At 38.3% G+C, this 22,971-nt stretch overlaps 1 protein-coding gene across 13 annotated transcripts in view; it reads right to left on the reverse strand.

Moving 5' to 3' along the window:
- SOX5 (SRY-box transcription factor 5) overlaps window positions 1-22,971 on the reverse strand; it is a 656,088-nt gene that overhangs the window by 247,552 nt on the left and 385,565 nt on the right. For 10 of the 13 annotated variants that reach the window (XM_063358081.1, XM_063358090.1, XM_063358046.1 and 7 more), the window contains one exon: window positions 12,257-12,488. In XM_063358081.1, coding sequence (XP_063214151.1) covers window positions 12,257-12,487 — 231 coding nt within the window. In that variant the 5' untranslated portion in view covers window position 12,488. The remainder of the gene's footprint in view (window positions 1-12,256; window positions 12,489-22,971) is intronic. The other 3 variants (XM_063358099.1, XM_063358107.1, XM_063358115.1) reach the window with 1 other exon arrangement.

The following is a 22,971-nucleotide window of genomic DNA, read 5'->3' on the forward strand; positions in this document are numbered from 1 at the left end:
CATACTGCATCTCTAGAACATGCAAGTTTTAAATTATGGCTCCTCTCTATTTCACATTTAATTTGTGTCGTTTTCCTATGGCCTGCAGGCATGATACAAGTCACAGCACACAATATACCAAATACAGTGCCAAAATGTGAAACTGTGCACATGTATATATACCCACTTTCTGGATTAAACATAGATGAGGACATAAATAGAATTAAAACAAGCACAGCAGACAGGCTTCCACAGACTAAGACTGGAACTTAACTACAGTTTCTTAACTAATATATTGCTACGTCTATCTACTAAGCCTATGTATGGCGTTTGGACTTGCCAGTACTGCTATAAAAACGTCCAAGCAAGGCTAAATCAAATCTTTCAGACACAACAGGTTACATACACTGTGTACCCTTTAATGAGTTAAGTTTAATAATTTGACATTTGTTGCAGCTGATAGTAAGAATGATGAATGCCTTATTTAGCACCTAAGCTTCTAATAGCAATTGAGAAATTTAAAATGGGGCAAACTACTGGAATAAATGCCATTTTTCAATATCGAGAGAACCTTCTCAAAATAGCCTTTTAGAGGCGTGTTGCATTGCTTCTTTTCTCTGATTCATGTTGCTGAACAACACATTTCAAACTGTACATTTAAGTGTTAAAATTTATTGTTTGAACTTAACATTGCCGGCTGGATATGCAACAAAAGGTTTGTTTTTAGGGAATACTCAATTCTTAAAACCCCACTAAATACCATCAATGCTGGTTAAAAAAGAAGTTTGCTAGAACATTCACACGCGCACAAATAAAGGATGAACTTCATTGAACAATGGTTACTTCTACAAAAACATGGGAGAATATTTATACAGTAATGTGTGTTATTTAACTCCACCATGTACTGCGAATGGGATTACTCTCACCTAATTTTAGCCCCAAATTAGACATCTAGTCTAAACTAGTCATCAAGGCTCCCTCTATAGTCAATAGACAAGCACTTTCAGAGGGTAATTCATCTTTCTTGTCATAGATGCTTATTTTAAGATCGGAAAGGTTGTTCTAGGAGGGTGGGTATCTTTTCCCATGAACTGTGAAGAGAGCCCAGACACCCAAATTTTATGTGCCTAAACTTCGGTGAACTGAACCCCGATGTCACTCCGTGGCATTAAAGAATCCCCACGAGTTCAAAATACTAACAGACTGTAGACCATTGTGGATAAAGGACGAGTATAATTTCCATTGTACTGGCGTATAAATTAAGGCACGGACAAGAGAAGATTGCCAACGATAAACAAACAACTGGGAAGCTGGGAATACAGACTAATTTCATCTAGTAAACTGAAAACTTGCCATTTTTGTTAATATTTACGAAATTACAAGTATGGAGTCCAACAACTGTTCGTGGTATTTTACAGAGCAAAATAAAGATACAAGCTCTAAGTATAAATGCAAGATTTCAGTCAAATTAGTTTACCCACATGGAAAACTAGAAAATTCACCGTGGCCCTGTGTCAATATATTACCCAATACTCATGTTGACAGCTTCAAAACTGAAGCTACGGTCTCTGCCCAAAAGCTAAGTTTACACTGGCCACAAGCAAACAGGAAAAGTACATCATCTACCACAGACGTATTCTTTGCAGACTTGAATCACTCTATTTTCAGCTCTGCTTGTAAATATATAAAATCCTGAAAATTGTTTTTCAACAGAATTTATCAAATTGGTTTAAAAAGAATTTAAGCAAGTCTTATACGTGTTAACTACCGTGAATGATCAATTTGCTCTCCCTCATGCTCTATGTGCGTTACTGTCTGTATCAAGACAATAAAAATTTAAGAATAATGCTGATAATTTAAAAAAACGGTATTTGCAGATTTTGTATTTATAAAAGTAAAGAACATACCATGGACTCACACCAACATCAGCCAGATGCAGGACACAAACTCAAGTGAGCTGAGTGTTTTGATGACGAATGCTTTATATTCCCAATAGAGCAAAGCACTATATAGCAAATACTTACCTAGAAAAAAACCAATCACCTCTCACTCAAGGCTTCTTTGGTTGAAGTTATCAAGCTACAAATTTCTAAACTATAGGGATCAAGAGCTGAGCTCATCACCCTAAGCTCCAGTTGTAACCTATGAAAAAACCCAGACACTTCTGGGGTGTGACTTCTTTGTCCTACTTAGAAGCTACATTAAGACAAAATGAATCACGCTCTGCTATTCCCTATTTGCTTCCATTAAGCGTAAAGTTAAACCTAAAGTTACTAGCTTACCTCTGGACACATGCTTTGTAAACATTTAGTCTGTCCAGTCCTCACTCTTGAATCGCCACCCCAAAAGTGACACTGTGATTGACAAGACATTGCATTACGTGTTAGTGACCATGTTTATGCTAACTTCCATCCTATATAAGAGAAAGCCAAATGTTCTCTTACTGTTCCAACAGATGTATAATCAACAGAAATTTACTATGCAGACTGTTGTCATATCCCATAAAAAATCCCATAGATTTAACTGAAAATTATACAAGAAGCTAACTCTCTCCTAGAGAGTCCTAAATCCACCAAAGCTCTGCACTTGTATATGGTTGTTTCCTGGAGGCCCGCAGACGCTGGGCAGCTGGGTGCTAACCTCAGCGAACGCCACTGCCTCTGAACACAGATGGATCCAAACCTGAGCAACTCTCCTGATTGCAACCGCACCAGTTTCAAATGAAAAGAATGAGAACGAGGGAAGCCTCACGTACAGTTTCAGAGATGAAACACACACTTTAAATTCAATTTGAAAATCAACATAGAGGAGGGTCTGAAGCACAGATATTTTGTATTATTTCTGGCTAGCAGTATTAATAAGCAATGCAAGCTTCCACTTCTGATACAACTTAGTGTAAGGCTACACATACAACCTACTGCAGTAATTCAGACTTGAGATGTCAGAAGGATTTTACCTTTTGCTATAATATTTCTTATTTTGTGTCATCAAATTCCAATCCTACAAAAAGCTATGTGCAGAAGGAGTTATAGTCAGTGACCTCTCCTTCCCTCCCTCTTGCTACCATCAGCATTAGGTTCCAATCAACCAGATTATTTTGCAGGAACAGGGTCAGAAGCTAAGCATTCTGGGGCAGGAATGTTTCTTTTTCCTGTCTCTATAAAAATAAATCATGCTCTGGGTACAATATAAATAAAGATAATAACAGTCTGATGTTAGATTTTATTGGTCTATGTTTCGGACGATCTATATAATTTGCTTGTTGCCTACACAAACTACAAAAAGTTAATCTTTATAGCCCTTTTTTTCCTTGGGGTAGATTCAGTTTTAAAAGCATTAAAAAAAAAAAAAAAAAGGGATGCTGAAGCCGACTATTTCCATGCATAATGACAGTCTTGTTTACACTGCTCTGGCAAAAATTATCCTTAGTTAAACTGGGCACAAACTCCCCTCAGTTACGTCCATTGGTTTATCTAGTGACGCTAAATTCCCAGGATTCACTGAGTCTCCTTCTCCTTTGCGGAGAGCAAAAATGCCTTATCTGGTCACACAACTGCACCTAAACTGGAAGAAGAAACAAAGAACTTAACAGTATTAAAGAGAAATTGGAAATGAGGCTGGTCAAACTATTCAGGCAAGCTATCCCAGACATAAAGGGTTCTTTTTACTTAAGGAAGTTTTTTTTCCTCCGTTTAATTGTTTTGAAACTCTTTGCAAAATTGGTTGGCTCAGAAACATTGCAGCTTGTCAGTCTTCTCCCTTAGGGAGGTTTCTGCACATGTCTTAGGAGTTAACCCACCTATGCTAGATGCCCATACTTAAGCAAACACATATTGAAATCTCTAGTCTGTTTTACCACAGGTCCTTCTCCGGCCATGAATCTCCAGAGAAAATTAATAAATCCCTTTATTACAGTGGAGAAGGTGGTGATATTTCACTGATATGCTCAAGACAAGAGGAAGTAGTTAGCTCCATGAAAGAAAACAAACATTACTGGATGACATGGCACTCTAACTGCCTGAAGCCACACTTTCATTATCACTCCAACCATCATTACTTTCGGTGAATCTGCAAAAGCATTAGCAGTAGCAAGAAAAATTAGAGAAAGAAAGCTGGCCTTGGCACAGCCTAATACAACTAAAATTTGTATAACCTGAGAAAACAAAGAGACAAGGCAAAAAACACAACAGAGCATTTCACTCAGCCATTAAAAGGACAGAAAAGAAAGAAATGCTTCAAATTGTCACTGCAATAGGTAACGTCCTAACTACGGACACAAACATTTGATGGCGAGAGAAGAGAGTGTAAAACGTGACGGTGAGTACTGAGTGTAGCAGAAGCTTCTAGCACTTCTAGGAGCCAGAGCTGATAATCACAGAGATTCCTTGCAACCCTGAAATCCAAGAGACCATGACCAATACCTCACAATGCATTTCAGTTTTGGTATATCTCTACTGAAAGTAGAGCTGCATATCAAAAAACAACCATCCTCTGGTTTATTGACATCCTGTCCAAGCAAATAGCGCAATACTTTCTTTTACTGTGCAATGTCTTCATATGAGCTATTTACTAAAAGGCTTTAGAATGGATTAAATAATAAAAACGACTAAGTTAAATATGACTACAAGCAGAGGAAGAAAACGGGCAAGGCAGAAGAAGGTTTTCAGAGGACAATTGAAAGCAGACAGAAAGTGATAGAATAATATTGCTCTTATAAAGCTGGAAATAAGAGAAAAAGGCTTTCTCACCTGCAGCGAAAAGAAAGGGAGAAAGCCACACCAGCTGCTCGGAGGAAGTAAGGGGCATATAAAAAGCGTATGGAGCAGACAAAGCACACAGGGAAAACGTTCTGGAAGTTCTAAAATGAATGGGCAACTACTGAAGCAAAAATGAGTCAAGGTGGCGTGCAAAAGCAGAAGTTTGCACTACGTAGGGGGCAAAATATAATCAACTTAGATTCCCACACGCCTTGCCTTGACGCACGTGTCAGTTAGGAGTATGAAAGTCTGGTACTCTGCTCTCTGTTCTGATAGTAGTTGCACTGCCAGCCCAAGGCCACAAACTTCTTAACAGTGCAGAAGCTTGGACAAAGGAGATAACCTCACCGTTTGAAAGGAAAAGCATGAAAACTTAACTACTTAACTAACAGCACAAATTTCTGTTGCCTTCTCTTTCCAGAACCATGGAGAACTGGGTGTTTAACCGGCAGCAGAGTTTCTGCCTCACTACAAAGATTCACTATCACCGAAGAAAAGGCAACGCTTCAGAATAAATTTGAGCAGAGTGCCACAGATGACGGACCTGAACTGGAGAAACTGTATGAAGTCCACAGCTACCGCTTGAGTTCTGGCAGGATGGAGATACCATAGACCTAACCTAGGTTATGTCACAGCCAGGGATTCACTGCTGAAAGCAAAAGATGTATCAAGAAGTAGGAACACTTAAATGTAGTCTCTTTACATTGTTGCTATAAACTAATCTTGCAGTCCTGCTGGGGCTTGCTCCGTACCCTAGTCTTCATCTTCATCGGTGCTCCTCAAATTGGCAAATTTCAGAACTTTGTTCCAAATCTGTGGTATCTCCCACCTCCCTCTGGAAGACATCATTACCCCAGTCCTCTGGGTACTGGCTGCAATGTACTGCTGCGGGCACGCTGCTGCACTTCCAAGCCACGAAAGCTGCACAGACCACTAGGCTAACCTGGCAGAGCTGATGCCGGTGCACTATTTCCAGCAAAAACGTACAATCCTCAGTGAAATTACCTAGCAGATCTCAGTAAGTGTGCGCAATCCCAAACTGAGCTACTTACCAAAGGCAGTCTGGATTGAGATATTAATTTGGAATGAAACAATTGTGTCCACTGTGGATGTCCTAAGGCAGATTACTTTGCTTCGAAAGAGAACCAATTTTTTTTTCTTTTAAGGCTTACTTCCCCCCCCCCCCCCAACAGTGCACTTAATACTTCTTTTCTCTTCATCGTAAGAGAGACCATCTGGTTCACATATTCCTACCGACTGTGGGTTTTATGGTTTTACCTATCTTTTTTTCCTGTGGAATTTTTCAGCTATTTACTTGAATTAGATTTTACCAGTATTTATGCAAGAGGCTTAAATGAAGATATTTTCCAGTATGAAGTCAATGAATTGATTCCTAGGCATATAATCACTTGCAAACAATGGATACATACAGTTCCCAGCACTTCTATAAAACAAAGGTGTTTACTTTTCTGTTGATTATTTTCTGCTTAACTGCATTCAAATGAATCCATTAAAAACGTGACTGCTTCACAGTAAGATGATCTTCAGCAAAAACAAACAACTGCTGTTTCCACTTCTCTTCATGGCCTTTAAAAACTACAGTCATCTGCACCCTGTATTTCAGGCAATTTATAGATGATAAGTCTGGTCTTGATTTGTTAATTCATTGTTTTAAATGTAGTTCTAACCTTTCTGCCTGGGAAAAAAAATATTTTCCTACTTCATTACTTATTTGTTGTCTCCTAACCCACCTTTGGACCTTTCAGAGTCTGATCAAAACACCAACGGGTCATCTCAAACTTCAGCCAGTCCTTCTGCCCATTGACTTCAGCTGGAATGATATATCCACTCGGGCTCTCCATGGCCTCAAGCAAGGAAAACTCACTGTATTAAGAGAGTGGCAGAACAAACCAAGGGAACTTCCATAACCTATCATACTTCTCCTGCATTCCCCTATGGCTTTGATACCTGCCTCACCTGAAGAATGAAAACTTTTTTTTGGTTTACCTGCCCTACATAGAACCTGCACAATAAGTGCAACTAATTGCTACATACTATAAGTATATACGTACACAAATAGATGGGACAGGATTGAAGAGCCAGAAGAATACAGATCATGACGAGGGGCACAGGCAGGTCATTAATAGCTTAAATGGAAGATATTTTGTCAGGCAGACACCAGAGGCATCAAAACTTTTTTCTGGCTCCATCACAACCGGTTCTCAATAACTACACAGAATTTTCTAGGGTCTGGACTAAATGATGCAGTAGGCAACTTCTACAGCTACAATGGGTCCTGGCTGATTTTTCTTTATTTGTTCCCTTTCCTAATAGCCCGCAGAGTCACTCTCTGAAATGGTGCAAGTGTAAAGATTGAAAAGATCAAACTCTGATACAAGCCTGAAATTATATCTGTGGAAACTGCTTTTGTGATGACATTTATAATGCAATGTTTATAACAATGTAATTTCATCATCTTATAAATATCAATTTACCATTAAAAGAGGAAGGAAAGAACATTAAAAAAAAAAAAAGACAAATGCAAACTTACCACCGTTTCTGCTTTGTTTTAATTGAACTAGTCTTGTTCAGATAAGCCTGTCTATCTCTTACAAAAACAACAGTTTATAGTTTAAACTGTGAAATTGTGTGTGTGTGTGTGTGTTGTAATTATGGTGCCTGCTAACAATTTCATACTGCCACATTGCACATATGGCTTCCAAGCTAGCTTTATCTGAATCTTTGTGAATCTATTCTCCGTGCTATTAAACTGAGCACATTCCACATCGTTCAAAAGTAATTACACTTTTGTCTAGAGTGTAGGAGACTGCTCTCCCCAAACAATGAAATTCTCATTATTAGAGCTGGCACAATAACGGCACTGGTGTTCACAACACTGTGCATTGTACCATCACAATAACTTATCCTAAGCTTGATGCACAAAGGTACACTGGAAATTAAAATTCCTCTAAAACCACTGTGGTTTGTTGTTTTTTTTTTTTTTAATAGGCATTCTTTAGCTCAGTATAATTAGAGTCCTATTTGACTTTTTAAAAAGCTATATGCATTCAGATTTCCATTCTCTTCGTAACTTCTGAATAGTAGCTAAGTGCTCTAGCTGCATGTTGTTCTGATCCAATACTATTCACAAGCTGACGACCCCAGGCCAACAGGTGAAGCGGAGGCCAGGATGTATGGGGTAAGAGAACTCAAATGCAACATTAAACAACTTTTTATTCTGGACAAGTGGAGGAAAAGCATGAAGCAATGTGTCGGTAAGCTCTTTGACTAGCAGTGCTGTTATTCTTAATATGACCAAAACTCCTTAATATTATTTCCCAAGTTACAGAGGAATAACATCATTCACCACAGAAATACAACATTTTTTAGTGCGAAGCAATAAAGCTGCTTAACAGTGCACTGTAATATTTCCAATTAATTTAAAGCACTGCTGAAAATGAATGCTAAATCCCACTGAAAGTGCAGTAAAAATGTGGGCTAGCAGTGCAGTCACGCAGTTTGGAACAACTGGACAGTGGCAGAGTTACACCTTACCAGTTTGATCTTCTGGTCTGAACTTTTTCTTTTTTTTTTTTTAATATCTCATCCAGCATTTGATTGATACTCTACAGTTAAGAAGAATGGTCGAATTTGACCACAGCATACCATGCCCAAGGTATACTTTAATCAGTGCTTTTAGGCCTTGACATCTCTTATTTTCAGAAATTAGCACACAGACACCGCAGGTGAAATCAGCGGTCTTGAGAGGTGGCAAAAACAACACGGTAAGGCAGACAAACAGAAACAAAATAAAATAAACCCTCAAATAAATAAAATAAAACCTCAAAAGAGGTATTGACTGATACTGTAATCCTCAAGTGTTTCCCCACTAAGCTTATGGCCTGATATGAATGTCCTAAGGAGACCCTCACGTATATTTTAAGTCAAATGATTTGTCTTGTATTTTCTTCTGAGCTTTTGGCTTAAGTCTGATAAATTATTGTTTCTTTTCTTGTCAGTGGAAGCGCTTTACTACTTAGAATAAGTATCTGGTTTCTTCTATCAAGAGGAAGAGAGTTTGGGATAGAGTTACGCCTGCCTTTCACAAAGCCACAGAATGGCTGAGGTTGGAAGGGACCTCTGGAGGTCATCTGCTCCAACCCCCTGTTTAGGCAGGGACAGCTAGAGCCAGTTGCCCAGGACCATGTCCAGATGGCATTTCAATATCTCAAGGATGGAGACTCTACAACGTCCCTGGTCAGCCTGTTACTGTGCTCAGGCACCCTCACAGTAAAAAAGCCTTTCCTGATGTTCCGATGGAGCCTCCTGTGTTTCAGTTTGTGCCCATTGCACTAACCTTTCTCTGGCTGCAGCTCCAGCATCCTCATAAATACCCTGTTCGTTCTGATGGGAAGATGGGTTTTGCAGCTTTTTGACAATTTTGGTTAGGTTTGAAGATTTCTTCCGAAGTACTTTGCCCTCCTTTTATAAAAATTTACTCAGCATTCCAAGCTATGTCTCTAAGTCGGCAGTTGTTACAACTTGGTAAAGTGCAACAGGGTAAATTTTCAAAAGTCCAAGTTGGGTAAACTGTTGAGTTATCACTCTGTCGCAATCAGCCCTTTACCTTGAGGATCCTAGGATGTCCCAGCTGGCAGGACTTGTAAAAGGAAGCACAGCTGGAAGTACCCTATGAAACAGAGGGTCAATTAGCAGCTAGAAAAGTGAGGCCAAGAAATTGATTCTCAAGGTTGAAATTGTTTTCCTAGCAGTCTCTTCATGACCCAGCGCTAAGAGGCAGAATACAAGGAGACAGGGATGGCTGTGCTGACGAGGAATTCAGCTACGCAGCCTACTAATGAGACAAAGCTGTGTAATTCCACACCTTTTCCAGATCCTTTGGCTGTGGTTTTCTTCTGCTGAGATTGTCCCCTAAGCCAAATGGGTATTGTACATGTAAGCTAACACAGAAGATCCCTCTGGATCTATGCCATGTTTATCTAAGAACCCCTTCAGTGAAGAGCCTTGGCCAACAATCATGCACAAAGCAGTATGGTTTAGAGGGGTGCACCAGAGTGATGCACTACATGATTTCCGATTGGCTGTATGTCTGATCCTGTCTTATTGGACATTGGAGAGATCTGTAAAGGTGTACCCTGCTAAGGACAGCATGTGGCTGCAAAACAAGAACTCCATAGTCACTTGCAGACTCAGTTACTAGGTGTAGTAGTACAGCTGACAAGCTATTAAGAAGTGTGAAGCACGCTGCTGGAGCTCTATCAATAAAACTGTATTGGACCGCACTGTGGTGGTGTGCACGCATGTGCATACACCTGGATTTGGTTCCCAGAGACTATAAACCAATACAGAACGTCTATTCAAATAGTATAAAAATGACCTCTGTAATGCTACCAAAGTGAATACCCTTTGGGAATGACTTGTGTAACTGCTAATCACCCAAGCTGAAGTAATCTAAAAGTTAACCAAGCACTGGGTTCAGTTACTTCCTTCTTATAACTACATACCACAACAGCAGAGGGAGTGATTACGTATATTTCACTCCTTTACACTGATCACTTCCTTCTTTCAGGACATAGACTACATCCTTTCTGACCTACCTGGATGATGATTTTTACAAAATCTCGCTAAAAGAGAGATATTACAAAAACGTCACATTCATACAAACTGTCAATTTTCTTAAATACGTATGAAGATAAAACCAGTCCCTACAACCCCCCAAACATGCTTCAGATAAGCCTACAGCATCTCACCACTACAGCAAAACATGTAATAATTCAGTATCTTGTATTATAAAGAGAGAGAACACACTGTTTTGACAGCACATTAAATATAGCCTTCACAGCAGGAAGTCACACTAGATGATCAGCTAAACTTCTTGGTCTTAAAAACTATAAATGAATAAAGAAGTTAGTTAAAATCAAATAAAGAGCAGTTAAGTGTTTCAGTGAGGTGCAGTTAAAGTACTCATGCTGGATTCCTTAGAAGACAATGAGGTTTTATTTCACTAGGCTCTGATTCTACACTACTGGTGTCATCCCGAGTTTATCTATTGACTTAAATGTCGTCAGGAACAACCCCTTATTTTCAATACATTCTCTTAAAATAAGCCAAAATACAGCAAAGCTGTACCCCAGTTACATACCCTAACATCCCATTGGCTGGAACGGTATATTAATGAAATACATCTCCATAAAACATATGATAAAGGATGAGATGTAAACAAGCTAGAAAACCATAGTGACACGTTTGCCCATAAGTAATTTTTCCAATCGTGTCCTTTCTTCATTTAAAGTTGCAATAACACAAAGTAAAATTAAATATTCCAAGCCACTGTTTGAATTTAAGCATTAGACCAAAAAGGAAGAAAAATGGATTGGGATCAGTGAGTTATTTTGTCTAGGAGAGCAGCTTCGGTGAATATCCAGTGACTTGGTCCTACGAGAAATAATAATCCTTAAGGCTTTTTACTTAGGGCTTGTTACATATGCATAACGAGCTGTAAGGGCTTAAATACCACTGTGGAGCTGTTGCAGGCTTTTATGAGAGCACACTATCACCTATTTTGCAATGCCTTTTTAAAAGCTTTCAAATACGCAGGTCCATTCATTATCTTCACTTAAAGTAAAATTGTCACTGCCCTTGTCAAAGTGGGGGACTAACAGAAAAGTTAGACAATTTGTAAACAGGCAAGAGCCGTGTAAGTGTGCTCACGATACTCAGCTTTGTCAAGGTGCCCAAGTCCTGGGGTTTCAATGCCTCTCCCTGCACCTTTCAACTGTTACAAACACCTATCACAGTACTCCGCACGAAGGGCCCAAACATGTCACGTTACAATAATGACACTATGATACTAGTGAGGAGACACGGCATTGCTTTTCATTCTTTTTGTTTGCCTGCTTTTAGATAAAGCCAGTTCTGGACTTCCAGTGGGCTGATAAACGTAATGAATTAAGTGCACAAAAAGGTGGGAATTCACAAGTGAAAAAGTGGCAGGCTGATTTAATTCCATAAGCACAGCAGATTTTCTTGTAGGTATCTGTGGCGGCAGACGTGAATTTTTAAAACCAGCAAAATCCAAAGTTGCTTTTTTTACCCTTTATACAGACTTTCGTGCCTTACTATTGCATAAACTTGGCATTGGGGTGATATTTCAGACACCATGCCAAACATGACTCTCACTTACAATGTTCCAAAACCATTTACTGTTTGCTGAACACATACACTTCAAATTCACATCACTGTAGCTAAAAAATTTTAGCACCCTAAATGCCAGCAGGCAAAGGTGAGGAAAAGTGGAGTTTGCGCTGCAAGTGATTCAGCGTTTGCAGTGGAGGGTAAAGGCAGTCCAGCTAGGTCAAAGCTTTCACAATATTGTAGCATGTTCTGTACGTGTAACTGTGCATTGTACACTCCATAAAGTACCGATCTGGATGCCAAACTACTGTAGAGGCAGAATTCAAAGCATGGATGTAAGCACAATAGACCATTAGCAAACCTACCATTGTGTTGTGCTGAGAAGTGGGAGTCCTATGGCCACAGTTCTCTTGCGTCAGCAGAGAAACTGGCTGAAATTCCTCAGAGTGAGGCTTGTTGGGAAAACTCACATGCAAGGGAAGGTGAAAGGCTGGGAGCCCGTCACTCTCCTCTTCTCCCACTTTCTGTCTGCTTGTCACCATGGCTACCTCTCCATCTGCTTCCCCATACGGAGAGGCTGGTCGCTTGGAAGACATCCTGGAAGGAACAAAAGAGGAGAAAATAATGAAACCTCCAAATAAATCCTTAATGCCGTCATTGTGTGGTTAGGGGCCATTGTAACAGAAATGCCTTTTTTGTGCTGGCAGAGAGCAGGAAACCATCCAAATACCACTGCAAAGCATACACAATTGGGAACAATGGCCAAGCAGGTAGCAACAGAACAGTGGCTTGTTTGTTGTGAGAATAATACACTAATATAGCACTCTCTTGTATTCTGGCTTCTTAAAACATGAAAATTCACCTAAGAAGACTGTATAATGAAATGCAATTCCTTTAAAAAAATACCCATCTGGTTTTGCATTTGCAAGAGACTGTAAGAAGATAGAATGTCTCCCGATACAAGCTATTGTCAACTTAGCTTTTAAGGAATAATCATCCGCATGTATTTAACCATAACTGATAAAAAAAAAATAAAGCAAAATAAAATAAAATAACTTGCTAGCAAGCCAAAACATCTGTGTTTATAAAACTTCACCAATGTGAACAACAGTGTTATAGTCATGTTGCAAGAATCTTTTCAGGTTCGTAGATCTGGGATAGTTAAGCAATTAAACATTTGGACATTAATAATCTAAGCTTTTTGACAACACAAAATCAGGGTCATACTAAGTGAATGAAGATTTGCTATCAAGATACCCTACGCTTCCTACCTATAGCTAGATCAGGAAATTACACATGTAAATGTAATTTGCACCTATGTCTCCGTAAGAAAGGATACACAAGGAAGATACATAGAGCACACTTTGTAAAAATCACACACAAATCTTGACTTAAAATTCAGGCCCACATTCTGAATTTTTTGAGACTGTCTGATAACACTGTGGTGACAGCACGTGTATACCTTCAAATTTTAGAAAGACTGAAAGAATCCTTATGTCATTGGAAAACCCAGTTTTCATCCAAATCAGGAACTACTGAAAATCTTACAGGACAATCTGAACCCTGAACACTCCCAGCTCAGTCTTCAAAATAGAGGGGTCCAGTGAAGTATTAAAATGCAAACGACTTCTAGGATTAATTACAGCAACATTGTTCATGAAAATCAGGGTATGTGCATGGATGGCATAATGGGCCACTGTGCTAAGCAGGGGCATCTGTAACAAGGAGTGGAATGAGAAGTAAGAAATCCTACAAGCATAATCAAAAGAAGGAAAGAAAGAAAAAAAAGAGAAACATTTCATGGAAAATAGGAAGTTATGAACAAGGAAACTGAAGACTATTGTATGTAAAAGTTGAAAGGACAGGCTGAAGAATACCGCTCCTCCTCAAAAATCTAGTATTTATGATTCTAATTACCCCATTTTGATTTTCCACTTCACAGTTAAAGGACTGCATTTCAAAAGCCCAGCAGCCTCTTGAACCATGTGTGAGGCTGCTGTGAGGTGGAGCATGTCCATACGATTTGGCATATTGAGCACGAAATGGTTCTTAGCAGCAGTCAACTGGGTCTGAAAACAAACAGTGACTTTAAACAGCCCTTTGTTAGGACTTATTTTGTTTCTAATGATCTCATTTTGAGCTTTGCCTCCTGAGCCAAGTTAGATTACATTAAAAAAAAAATAAAACCCAAACCAAAAAAACAACAACAAAAAACAGAAAAAACCCTCAAACAAAAAAATCCCTACCAGAACCTATACTCAGCTGCACATCGCCTGTTCTGAACACCACCTATTGCTTGTACATAGAGAAGCAATCTGTATTTTCTATTAATGTTTGACTTAGTCCAACAGACTAACACTTCATACATCCTACCTGAATTCTGTCTTCTAGGCTTTCCCACCTACGTGTCTGCAGCGAAGCATATGTATAAAGACAGAGATCACCAGATAGACTCTTACTGGCAGTTTTCTACTAGCCCACTGAATTCAGCATTTTACAGCTATGTTTGATGTGACAGATCCCAAGCTTTTCTTCTGCAGAAACCATGCAACTCCCTCCCGAAGTTAATGTGAATTATTCATATTCTGCATTGTACCGCACCAACCAAGATACACATTTGCTATTGATTCCAAGCGTAACATTTTGGTTACTCGTTTCAATGCTGCCTTAATAGAAGCTTAGGTTTTTACAAAATCTCTCTTTCTGAAAAGCAGCACACTAAGCGCTTGTCTCAGTTTTGGCAAACAAAAAGGGAGGGCCACAAAATCATTAGTCAATTATTCCACAGTAATATTCTATACTTTAGGACATTTATATTCAATAAGGATGAAAATACTGTAAATCATCTACAAAACTCTCTCCTACAATTCACTTTAACAATAAAATACAGAGAGAGGATGCCTTCCTTTGTACTGATGATTTGTATTACATACTCTATACCCAAGCTGTGTTAAGAACTCCTACTGCTGTTAACCCAGAATAACCCAGATTCTGTCATGTTGCTTCACAAGGAGAGTTTGACTATCATGTTGAAGTAAAGCTCTTCTGCTAACTTTATCAGTGAATAAATGGTTTCCTCTACTGTGTTCAGTTAGCATTCTGCAGATCATCATCGCCTTCTGCTTGTCACTGTTCCCAACAGGGATGATAATAATTTTCTGCAGGGAATTTATAAAAACAGCCAAGGAAGGCAATAGAGATGACCACCTCTATGCACTAGCAATAACAGATTATTATGGTTTTGATCTAAAACAAAAACCTATGGGTTGGACCGTAGGCCAACCCAGTGATACTAGAAACGGAAGAAGAAACTTTCCTTCCTCACGCAGCTCTTATAAGATCCAGTTTAAATTACAAGCCATGTACTCATGATAATGCTAGAAGGCTAAGAAATTGCTAAGATAGCTTAGGTGGCAAAGTTATCGATCTAATCTGCATTAGTCTTCCAAGTGACTAGGACACTCAAAGAAACGGTTGCACAACCCTAGGTAAGGGTCACACAGCTCAGTGGACGACTGCAATTTGTTTTCAGGTAGCTCTGTCCATAGCCAACATGAGTTAGGCACAATCTGGCTTTTCAGAGATCTCATCATCCCCTTTAACATCAAAGGCAAACATCACAATTTCACAGACAATACTTACTCCTTATGAACACCTGGGAAATTTCCACAAGAAAAAGGAAGATTTAAATAAATAAATCAAGCCCTGTCTACTTTTGGAAATGTCTTCCAAAAGGACAGTAACTATCAAAGCCTACTGCAGCAATGAGCAGCAAACAACATCATACAAAGTAAATTAATTCTCAGGTGGTCTTTCATTATTTCGACAGCTTTATTGGTCTCTTTTCCAAATTTGAAATGCTCTGACACCGTGTATCCTTGAGTTCTCTTCTCCTCATACATCTTCATTTTCCTACTGAGCTAATACTAGGTCCCAAAAGATTCTATATCTGAGATGCAAGCGGAGTTCCCACTATGGGAAGCAAAGGGAAACAGCTGAACTCTGAGTAAGAACATCAACTGAAACTGAGCTCTTTTAAACAGATCTAGGTTTAACGAAGGACCAGAGTTACCCCATCTTAACAAAGGACTGCAAATATCCTGGATCTACTCTCAATGTTAACATGAGAATTTACAGCTTACATGACTTGAAGATCTTTTCCTTAAGCTAGTTTAAACTCAGAAGAGTTTTCAATTACACCCGTCTGAAAGATGGTTTACAATGAGAGAGGAAACATCAGTTTCCTCAAATATCAACTTATGGATAGGATTAAAAAAAAAAAACAAACAACAAAACAACCCACAAAAAACAAAACCAAACAACAAAATCCCAAAATACAACTCTCACAAAAGTAACAATACAGTGAACTAGATTCTGAATCTAAAAGAGTGCCTCTGCAGATGTAATCTGTTACAACTTAAGATTTGCAAGAAGAGTTGCATTGTGAACTGGCATTAATCATTCCTACGGTATAGAAATAGCTAAATAGTAATTTTTTTTTTTAGACAACCTAAATCTGCAAAAGTTCAGACACAGTGGGACATAAGCAGTACTCAGTCCACTGCAGAGACACATTGCAGTTAGGAAACATATCCCCATGCTTGATTTTTATCAGTGGTTAGAATGGAACTGAAGATTAAATTCTGGTGATGAATTAAAATATGACCCTATTTCTTGTAAAAGGACTCTTTTTGCTGTTTTTGGAAAGGCTTCTTAATATGCAGAAATTGCAGTAAAAACCACATCTTTTGTTAAATTTTCATTAAATAAATGCTTTTCCTGGTAGCAAGAATGTTTTTTTCAGGGAAGTAAAATCTCACTCTTCTAACTCACTCTTACCCCACAAATATTTCATGTAATTCATCTTACAATAGCTTCTCCATGTATTTCTTTTTTCCCCCTCTTCCCTTCAATTTACAACAGACCCTTTGTAGGCTTAAACTGATACCCTGTGTCTATTGCTCTCCCCGTTTTTGGACTAACTTCAGCATGGCTGGATTTTCCCCACTGGAGAGAGTAAGAGCTACGCTGCATCCCCACGAACTGTTTCCTCATGCCACCTACAAGTGTTTGTTCCATCCAAATAATTACCAAACAACATTATATTGTTCAGGTTCTTTTCCCCTTGATTTCAGTGCCTCACAAAAGTGATCTTTCCACAACTCTATTTTTTTTATTATTATTATTTTTAACAGAAACCCATTTGAGTGTCCCCACTACATTTCCATTTGTTCATTGGTTTTGGTTCATTTCATACATGATTGTATACCCAAAATAAATCTGAAACGGTATCCAGTATTCAAGGAGATAGTGCCCTCTAGCACACAACCAGCATCCATCCCAATTTGATTGCTCATGCCATAAAATTTCATAAATTTTATGTCATAAAACTCTAATCTTGTTACATTAAGCAAAATACCTCAGAAACATTTCAGATACCCACAAAAGCTTTTGGAGAAATGGCTTATCCATGTCTCCAAAAGTGACAAACACAGATGTGTCAGGAGAAAAAGATATGAGGCCATAAATCTTAACTTGTTGGGAGTTAATTAAGGGATTCATCAATCATTACACAGCTCACCCCATCCACATACAGGCAAAATCCCGTCAGCTGCCATAACCTACAGAAATCTACAGGTTAAAACTCCCAAAGTCCCTCTGTTCTGACTATTTATAAATGACTTTGTATAATCTAGCATTAAGACCTGTAATTATAAAACAGCATTAAAACAGGCCTGCATAGTTATGGATAATTATAGTTGGTACACTTTTTAAAGAAATAAAAAGCTTTTCCATTCAAACACAGGCTTTGCCTTTTTGACAGCTCCAAGTCCACAGGATGTAGAGAGATGATTTAAATTGTATGTCAAAATTTTGACTGTGCAAGACATTCTTTTTTTCCCTTATCAAGAGAGGCATTGTTGTTTTCTCACCATAACTAGGCGTGACAGCGCCTGACTGGAGTCGCATAGCCAGTTTCTGAATCGGCATGAAAATGTTCACCTCTTGAGTTTCTCTGGCAGCTATAAACTAAGTCTTTCTCATGGGGAGAGTTTAAATCACTCGTCCCCGCACATCGGAGACAGGCGCAGAGCTGCATTCTGAAGAGATGCAGAAGGACAAGAGGAGCAGATCTGATCCCCCAGCAGCAGCGGCGAGGGTCACTCCAGCTACCCACGGCATCAGGAATTTACTCGCTAACACGGCCTGATTCCAACCCAAATGCGATACGCTAAACTAGTCCCAGGAACTTCGGTGGGATTCGGTCTGACTCTATTCCTAATCTGCAGGGATGTTTGCCTCTAATTAAAGTACACGTTGGAAGTCTGCAAACTCTGCTTTTCCACAGAAAAAGCAGCAATATAAATAATAATAAATAAATAAATAAATAAATAAATTAATAATAAATAATACATAAAAATAATAATAAAAATAATAAATAAAAAAATAATAAAAGATTACAGACAGCAGCAATATTCCATCCGCGTGTATCTAATGTGTAAGCACACACACACACATAGATGCACAAACACAAGTTCATCCAAAATGTCAGCAGTACATCTGCCTCATCTCTGGTCATATTTTGTACTAATAAAACGGTTCGTATTCCCAGTTTATTGAAGCTATGATCTCTCTACAGACAGCCCAAGCAAAAGGTGCTAGTCAATACTAAATGACCATCTCCATTCCATTTTGGCCCCAAATTCATTCATTATTTATGCACACTGAATAACTAGTACCTTTAAAAAAAACAACTCTGCTCATTTTGACAGGATTACTTGTGTAATAAGGTATTACTCAACATGAGTAAGGGTGGCAGACTCCCACACTCTGTCCCACTGGGAACTGCAAGCCCGACTTGTTTCTACACATACCACTAAAAACAGACTTCACTTGGCAATATCTTTGAGTCATTTACAGCCTGGTTTGGAATTCTTTCCTGACGTAATTTTACAATTAAAAAAAAAAAAGAAAAAAGAAGCAAACATCTCTAATCTGCTAATCAATAAAAAATGTGCATGAAACGTGCTCTCATCTGTCACTCACACTGAGATGGAATAATCTGCTAATTATTACTTTCTAAGATCATATCAATCAGCCATCTTTTAAAATGCACAGATGCTACAACTAAGCTGTGTTATGCAAAAAGTGTTTTGGTGAACAAGTCACTTTTGTTAACACAAATCAAGATCGCTATGGCATAACCTGTGTAATATTTCCGTGCAGTTGCCTGTTATTATAGCTGCAACAAGTAATCCTATGGTTAAGGCCACCCAATAATTTCCATTTCACCCAACTCTCTCCCTTTTGCTTTCCAGACTTCCTCTCTGTATGGGGTAACTTTCGCCAGTTTAGAAGAGTCTAAATGTAAAATGGGCAGGAAATATGCTATCCTCTATCTATTTTAAAGTATAATATAGCGTATAATATAGTAAAGTATCGGCAGCTTGGCTGATAAACCTGATATTCCACGTACCATGGAAACTGTTTTTTGAGAAAAGGTACTGTTCAAATTTCCAGCGGTTAATGGTTTCATTTTGACAAGTTTTGAAACCCTCAAATAAGAAAGTTGTTACAAGTGTCTTTCAATGAAATGTTAACAAAAATCCTGTAAAATTTTTTCTTTTTTTCACTAGAAAAGTGAAAAAAAAACCCAACCTTCTCTAAACTCTATGCTCTCAACTAAAAATTTATCATCTCCATTTTCTTGCGTTTGCAAGGAATTTATGCATGAAAAAACACTGTAAAATCTAGCCTAGAAAAAAAACACATTGCGGAAAAAAGTTCGTGGTGAATGTTCCCAATGTGCGTTATGCAAAGATTTTCGTTGACCTTTTGAAGCAGGTAACTGGGAAAGATTCTTTGTGCATGACTAAGTTGTTTAGTGAAATACTCTAGCCTGAAACAAACCAACCTTCAACCAAAACAGAATTTGTAAGGCGAAGGAACTCCTATCAAGATACAGTATTCTGTTACTGCAAAGAATATGACCCAAGTCTTTTGTAGATCTCATACAGGACTTTGCATTACTGTCCTTGTTTTGTACAGTAACTAGAAGGTGTTAAGCAGGAACATTTAGTGATTTACCCAGACAAGCACATTCAAAATCAGCTTCAGCACAAGAACCTGTATCCTGTTTTTGTTTGGTGCCTGTCAACTTCATAAGGCTTTTGTTTTTCACTAGTCTGTAAATCAACCAAAAGAGACAAAAATCTAATATTATGTTTATAAACCAGAAACCACTGGATCAGATTTTACTTCAGCTGAAGAGGGTGTCTCGAAAAGACAAAACTTTAAAAGCTGGATTTTTTTGAGAACTTCTCAAAATCAGAAGAAGCACGTAGTGAAAATGTGGTTACGGTACAGGCAACAACCAACGGTAATGGTGCGGTGTCAAAGACAATGAGCATCTATCAGCACAAACTCTGAAACAGCAGGATGCAGTCATTGTTGACGTTTCAAGTAAACTGAGCCTGATCACTGGCTTCTTTCATGCAAAAGACTCTGCTTGGATGATTTTGAATTAAATCCACAAGCTCATTTATTTTCCAGTGCATCCTCAAATTAACTCTGGCTTCCTTCCCCTCCACCCCCAACATTTTAGAAATGTAGCTCCCCCCCATCTGCAGCTTCTCATACATCTTACTTTTTTTACTTTTTATTATTATTACTATTATTTTACATTTGCCCCCATGTGACTGTAGAAATAGCAGAGATTTGGTTTTATTTTCATGTAAGGTTTTAGGAACTGCTCACTGCTGAAAATACTCCTGCAATCACTGTGACATCAAGCAATCATCACTCTTCTGCCTGCTGAACTACAAAGAGGAATCTAGTAAAATAATTAGGGATTTCAGGCCTTGAAATTTCACTTTACAAACTAATACTTGAAAATGACAGAAAAGAAGTCAGTCAGTCTCCAGACGCTGAGTGGGAGAGCTGTGCCGCACGCTACAAGGAATCTATACATCACACACAGACGTGCATACCTAATTTCCATTGACATTGAGTGAAATGAAGGCAAATAGTTGAAAAAGCTTTAAAATTATGACAATTATGAATGACTTATTACAAAGAAATTTGAGGAAGCACAGGCTCATTCTGAAAAGTTAGCTAATATTAAAACTTTTGCAATTTAGAGAGCTTATTCTTGGTCATTCGCAGTCTTTGTCTAATCAAGCTGACATAAAATTTCCTTCAAGCATTATTAAATGATGAATTACTTTCAGTAGAATCAACATTAATAATAAAAATTCTCTCCTAAAAGACGCCTAGATTTCAATACAAGAAGCCATTATTTTGAATGAGATCTCGGTAAATTATGACACAGCTTTTCCCACTCTTCCATCAGGCCATTGCTCAGGAATGGGAGCGCCAAAGAATCAGCTATCCAACTTCAAATCTCCTGCTCCTTTCCCTTCGCTTTCCCTACTTACATTTCAAACTCAACAAAAGAGTTTTGTTTTGTTTTTTTTTTAACAACAATATTCCCTCACCACATTTTGTGTATAATTACAAACCAACCAGAAACAAGGAAATAAGAAAACCTAACAAGTAAAGTCATTTTTTTTCCCCACTCAACTCTGAATTTCCCTACTGGTAAGTCCAGAATAGTAAGTTCATATTGCATGTAAGTTTGCTTTTAATAAATGTACATATAATTGCACTTATGACATAATTTTCAGTATACCCACTGATATTCACACGTGTGAACTTAACAGTATCATTCTACCATTACTACCATTACACATAAACTCTTGCTCTAACGATCACTCGTGTACACATTTGCATCTTATCTATCACTTTAGAAAAAAATGCAAATATACACAGGAACACATAAGCACATACATCCATATGTATAAATTTCCCGGTAAAACTGATCATACATTCGTCCACGTATGGATAGACGAATGGATATTCATAGCTTCAACTTGCATCGCTGAAATACTGGGCCCCTAAATAACTTTAGCGGGAGCAGAACTGAGGCCTCAGAGAGCCTGTGTGTACCTTTAAGAATTATAAGCACAGTGTCTCTGTGTGTGCATGTGTATGAAAAAAATAGACTTAGGTGGAGCAAAGTCTCTAATGGATGTAAACATTTTCTTTCCAACAGGTTAACTCCAGCTGCTTAGAATTTTTATTATTTTTTTTTTGTTCACATGCATGTGTGTGCTCCCCCCTTTTTGGAGGGTTTATACATGACAGGTGCGTTCTTGGCCCAGGAACAAATAATCCTGGAGAGCCCAAGAAAGTAAAATCAAACTGAACTTGAAGATAAAATGACAGGGAGTAAATATATTATTGCCTTTATTATGTAAAAAAACCCAACACAACAAAACCACAAAAATTTTGAACATCTATAATGCCCAAGCAATTTAAGGTAGAATTTTCAAAGCTGAAAAGAGATTGTTCCAAAGCCCAGATGTTGCCTTTCAGAAACTAGTGAAAATTGCTGCCTCTGAAAATTACTCTGAAATACAAATACAGTAAAACAAAAATTGTTTAAATAAAAATAATTTTACTCAGACATTACGATATTCCAAAAGAGAAGATGAACTTTTTTCAAGTCTTCAGGTGGTTTTGCACCCGTATCTCCTACTTCAGATTATCCGCAGTCATGCCATCTCTGTTCCAACAGACGACCGCACAAGGGATAAAACAGAAAAAGCTTATGGTATGATGTGAGGGCTCCTGCTTCGCTCACTGTGCATATTGTACTGTGAAGCCTTCTTCAGCTGTCTTGTGAAAGGTTGACAGTTGTTGTATTGTTTCCCAGTTTTTATTCATAAAACCATAAGAATTAAAAATCTACATTAACAAATGCGTGGTGTAATCACCCATCATGGCACATGTGGGTTCACTTGCAGTAGTATTGTTCAAGCCACTTTCAATTCCGTAATTTTCAGATTTCTGAATGTCTGTGTTCAGTTTAAAGCGCTACAGAACACTTCTCAAAACTGTTGCTCGCACATACTAACGTGCTTCCTCACTGCTGTAACGGTGCACGTAGGTAAGTGGATTGACTTCATCTCACCACTGCCTAAAAGCTGGTTTTTTGTTATATCTGATTCAAAAAATA

The sequence above is a fragment of the Chroicocephalus ridibundus genome, chromosome 1 (assembly GCF_963924245.1).
Source record: "Chroicocephalus ridibundus chromosome 1, bChrRid1.1, whole genome shotgun sequence".
NCBI classification, from domain to species: domain Eukaryota; kingdom Metazoa; phylum Chordata; class Aves; order Charadriiformes; family Laridae; genus Chroicocephalus; species Chroicocephalus ridibundus.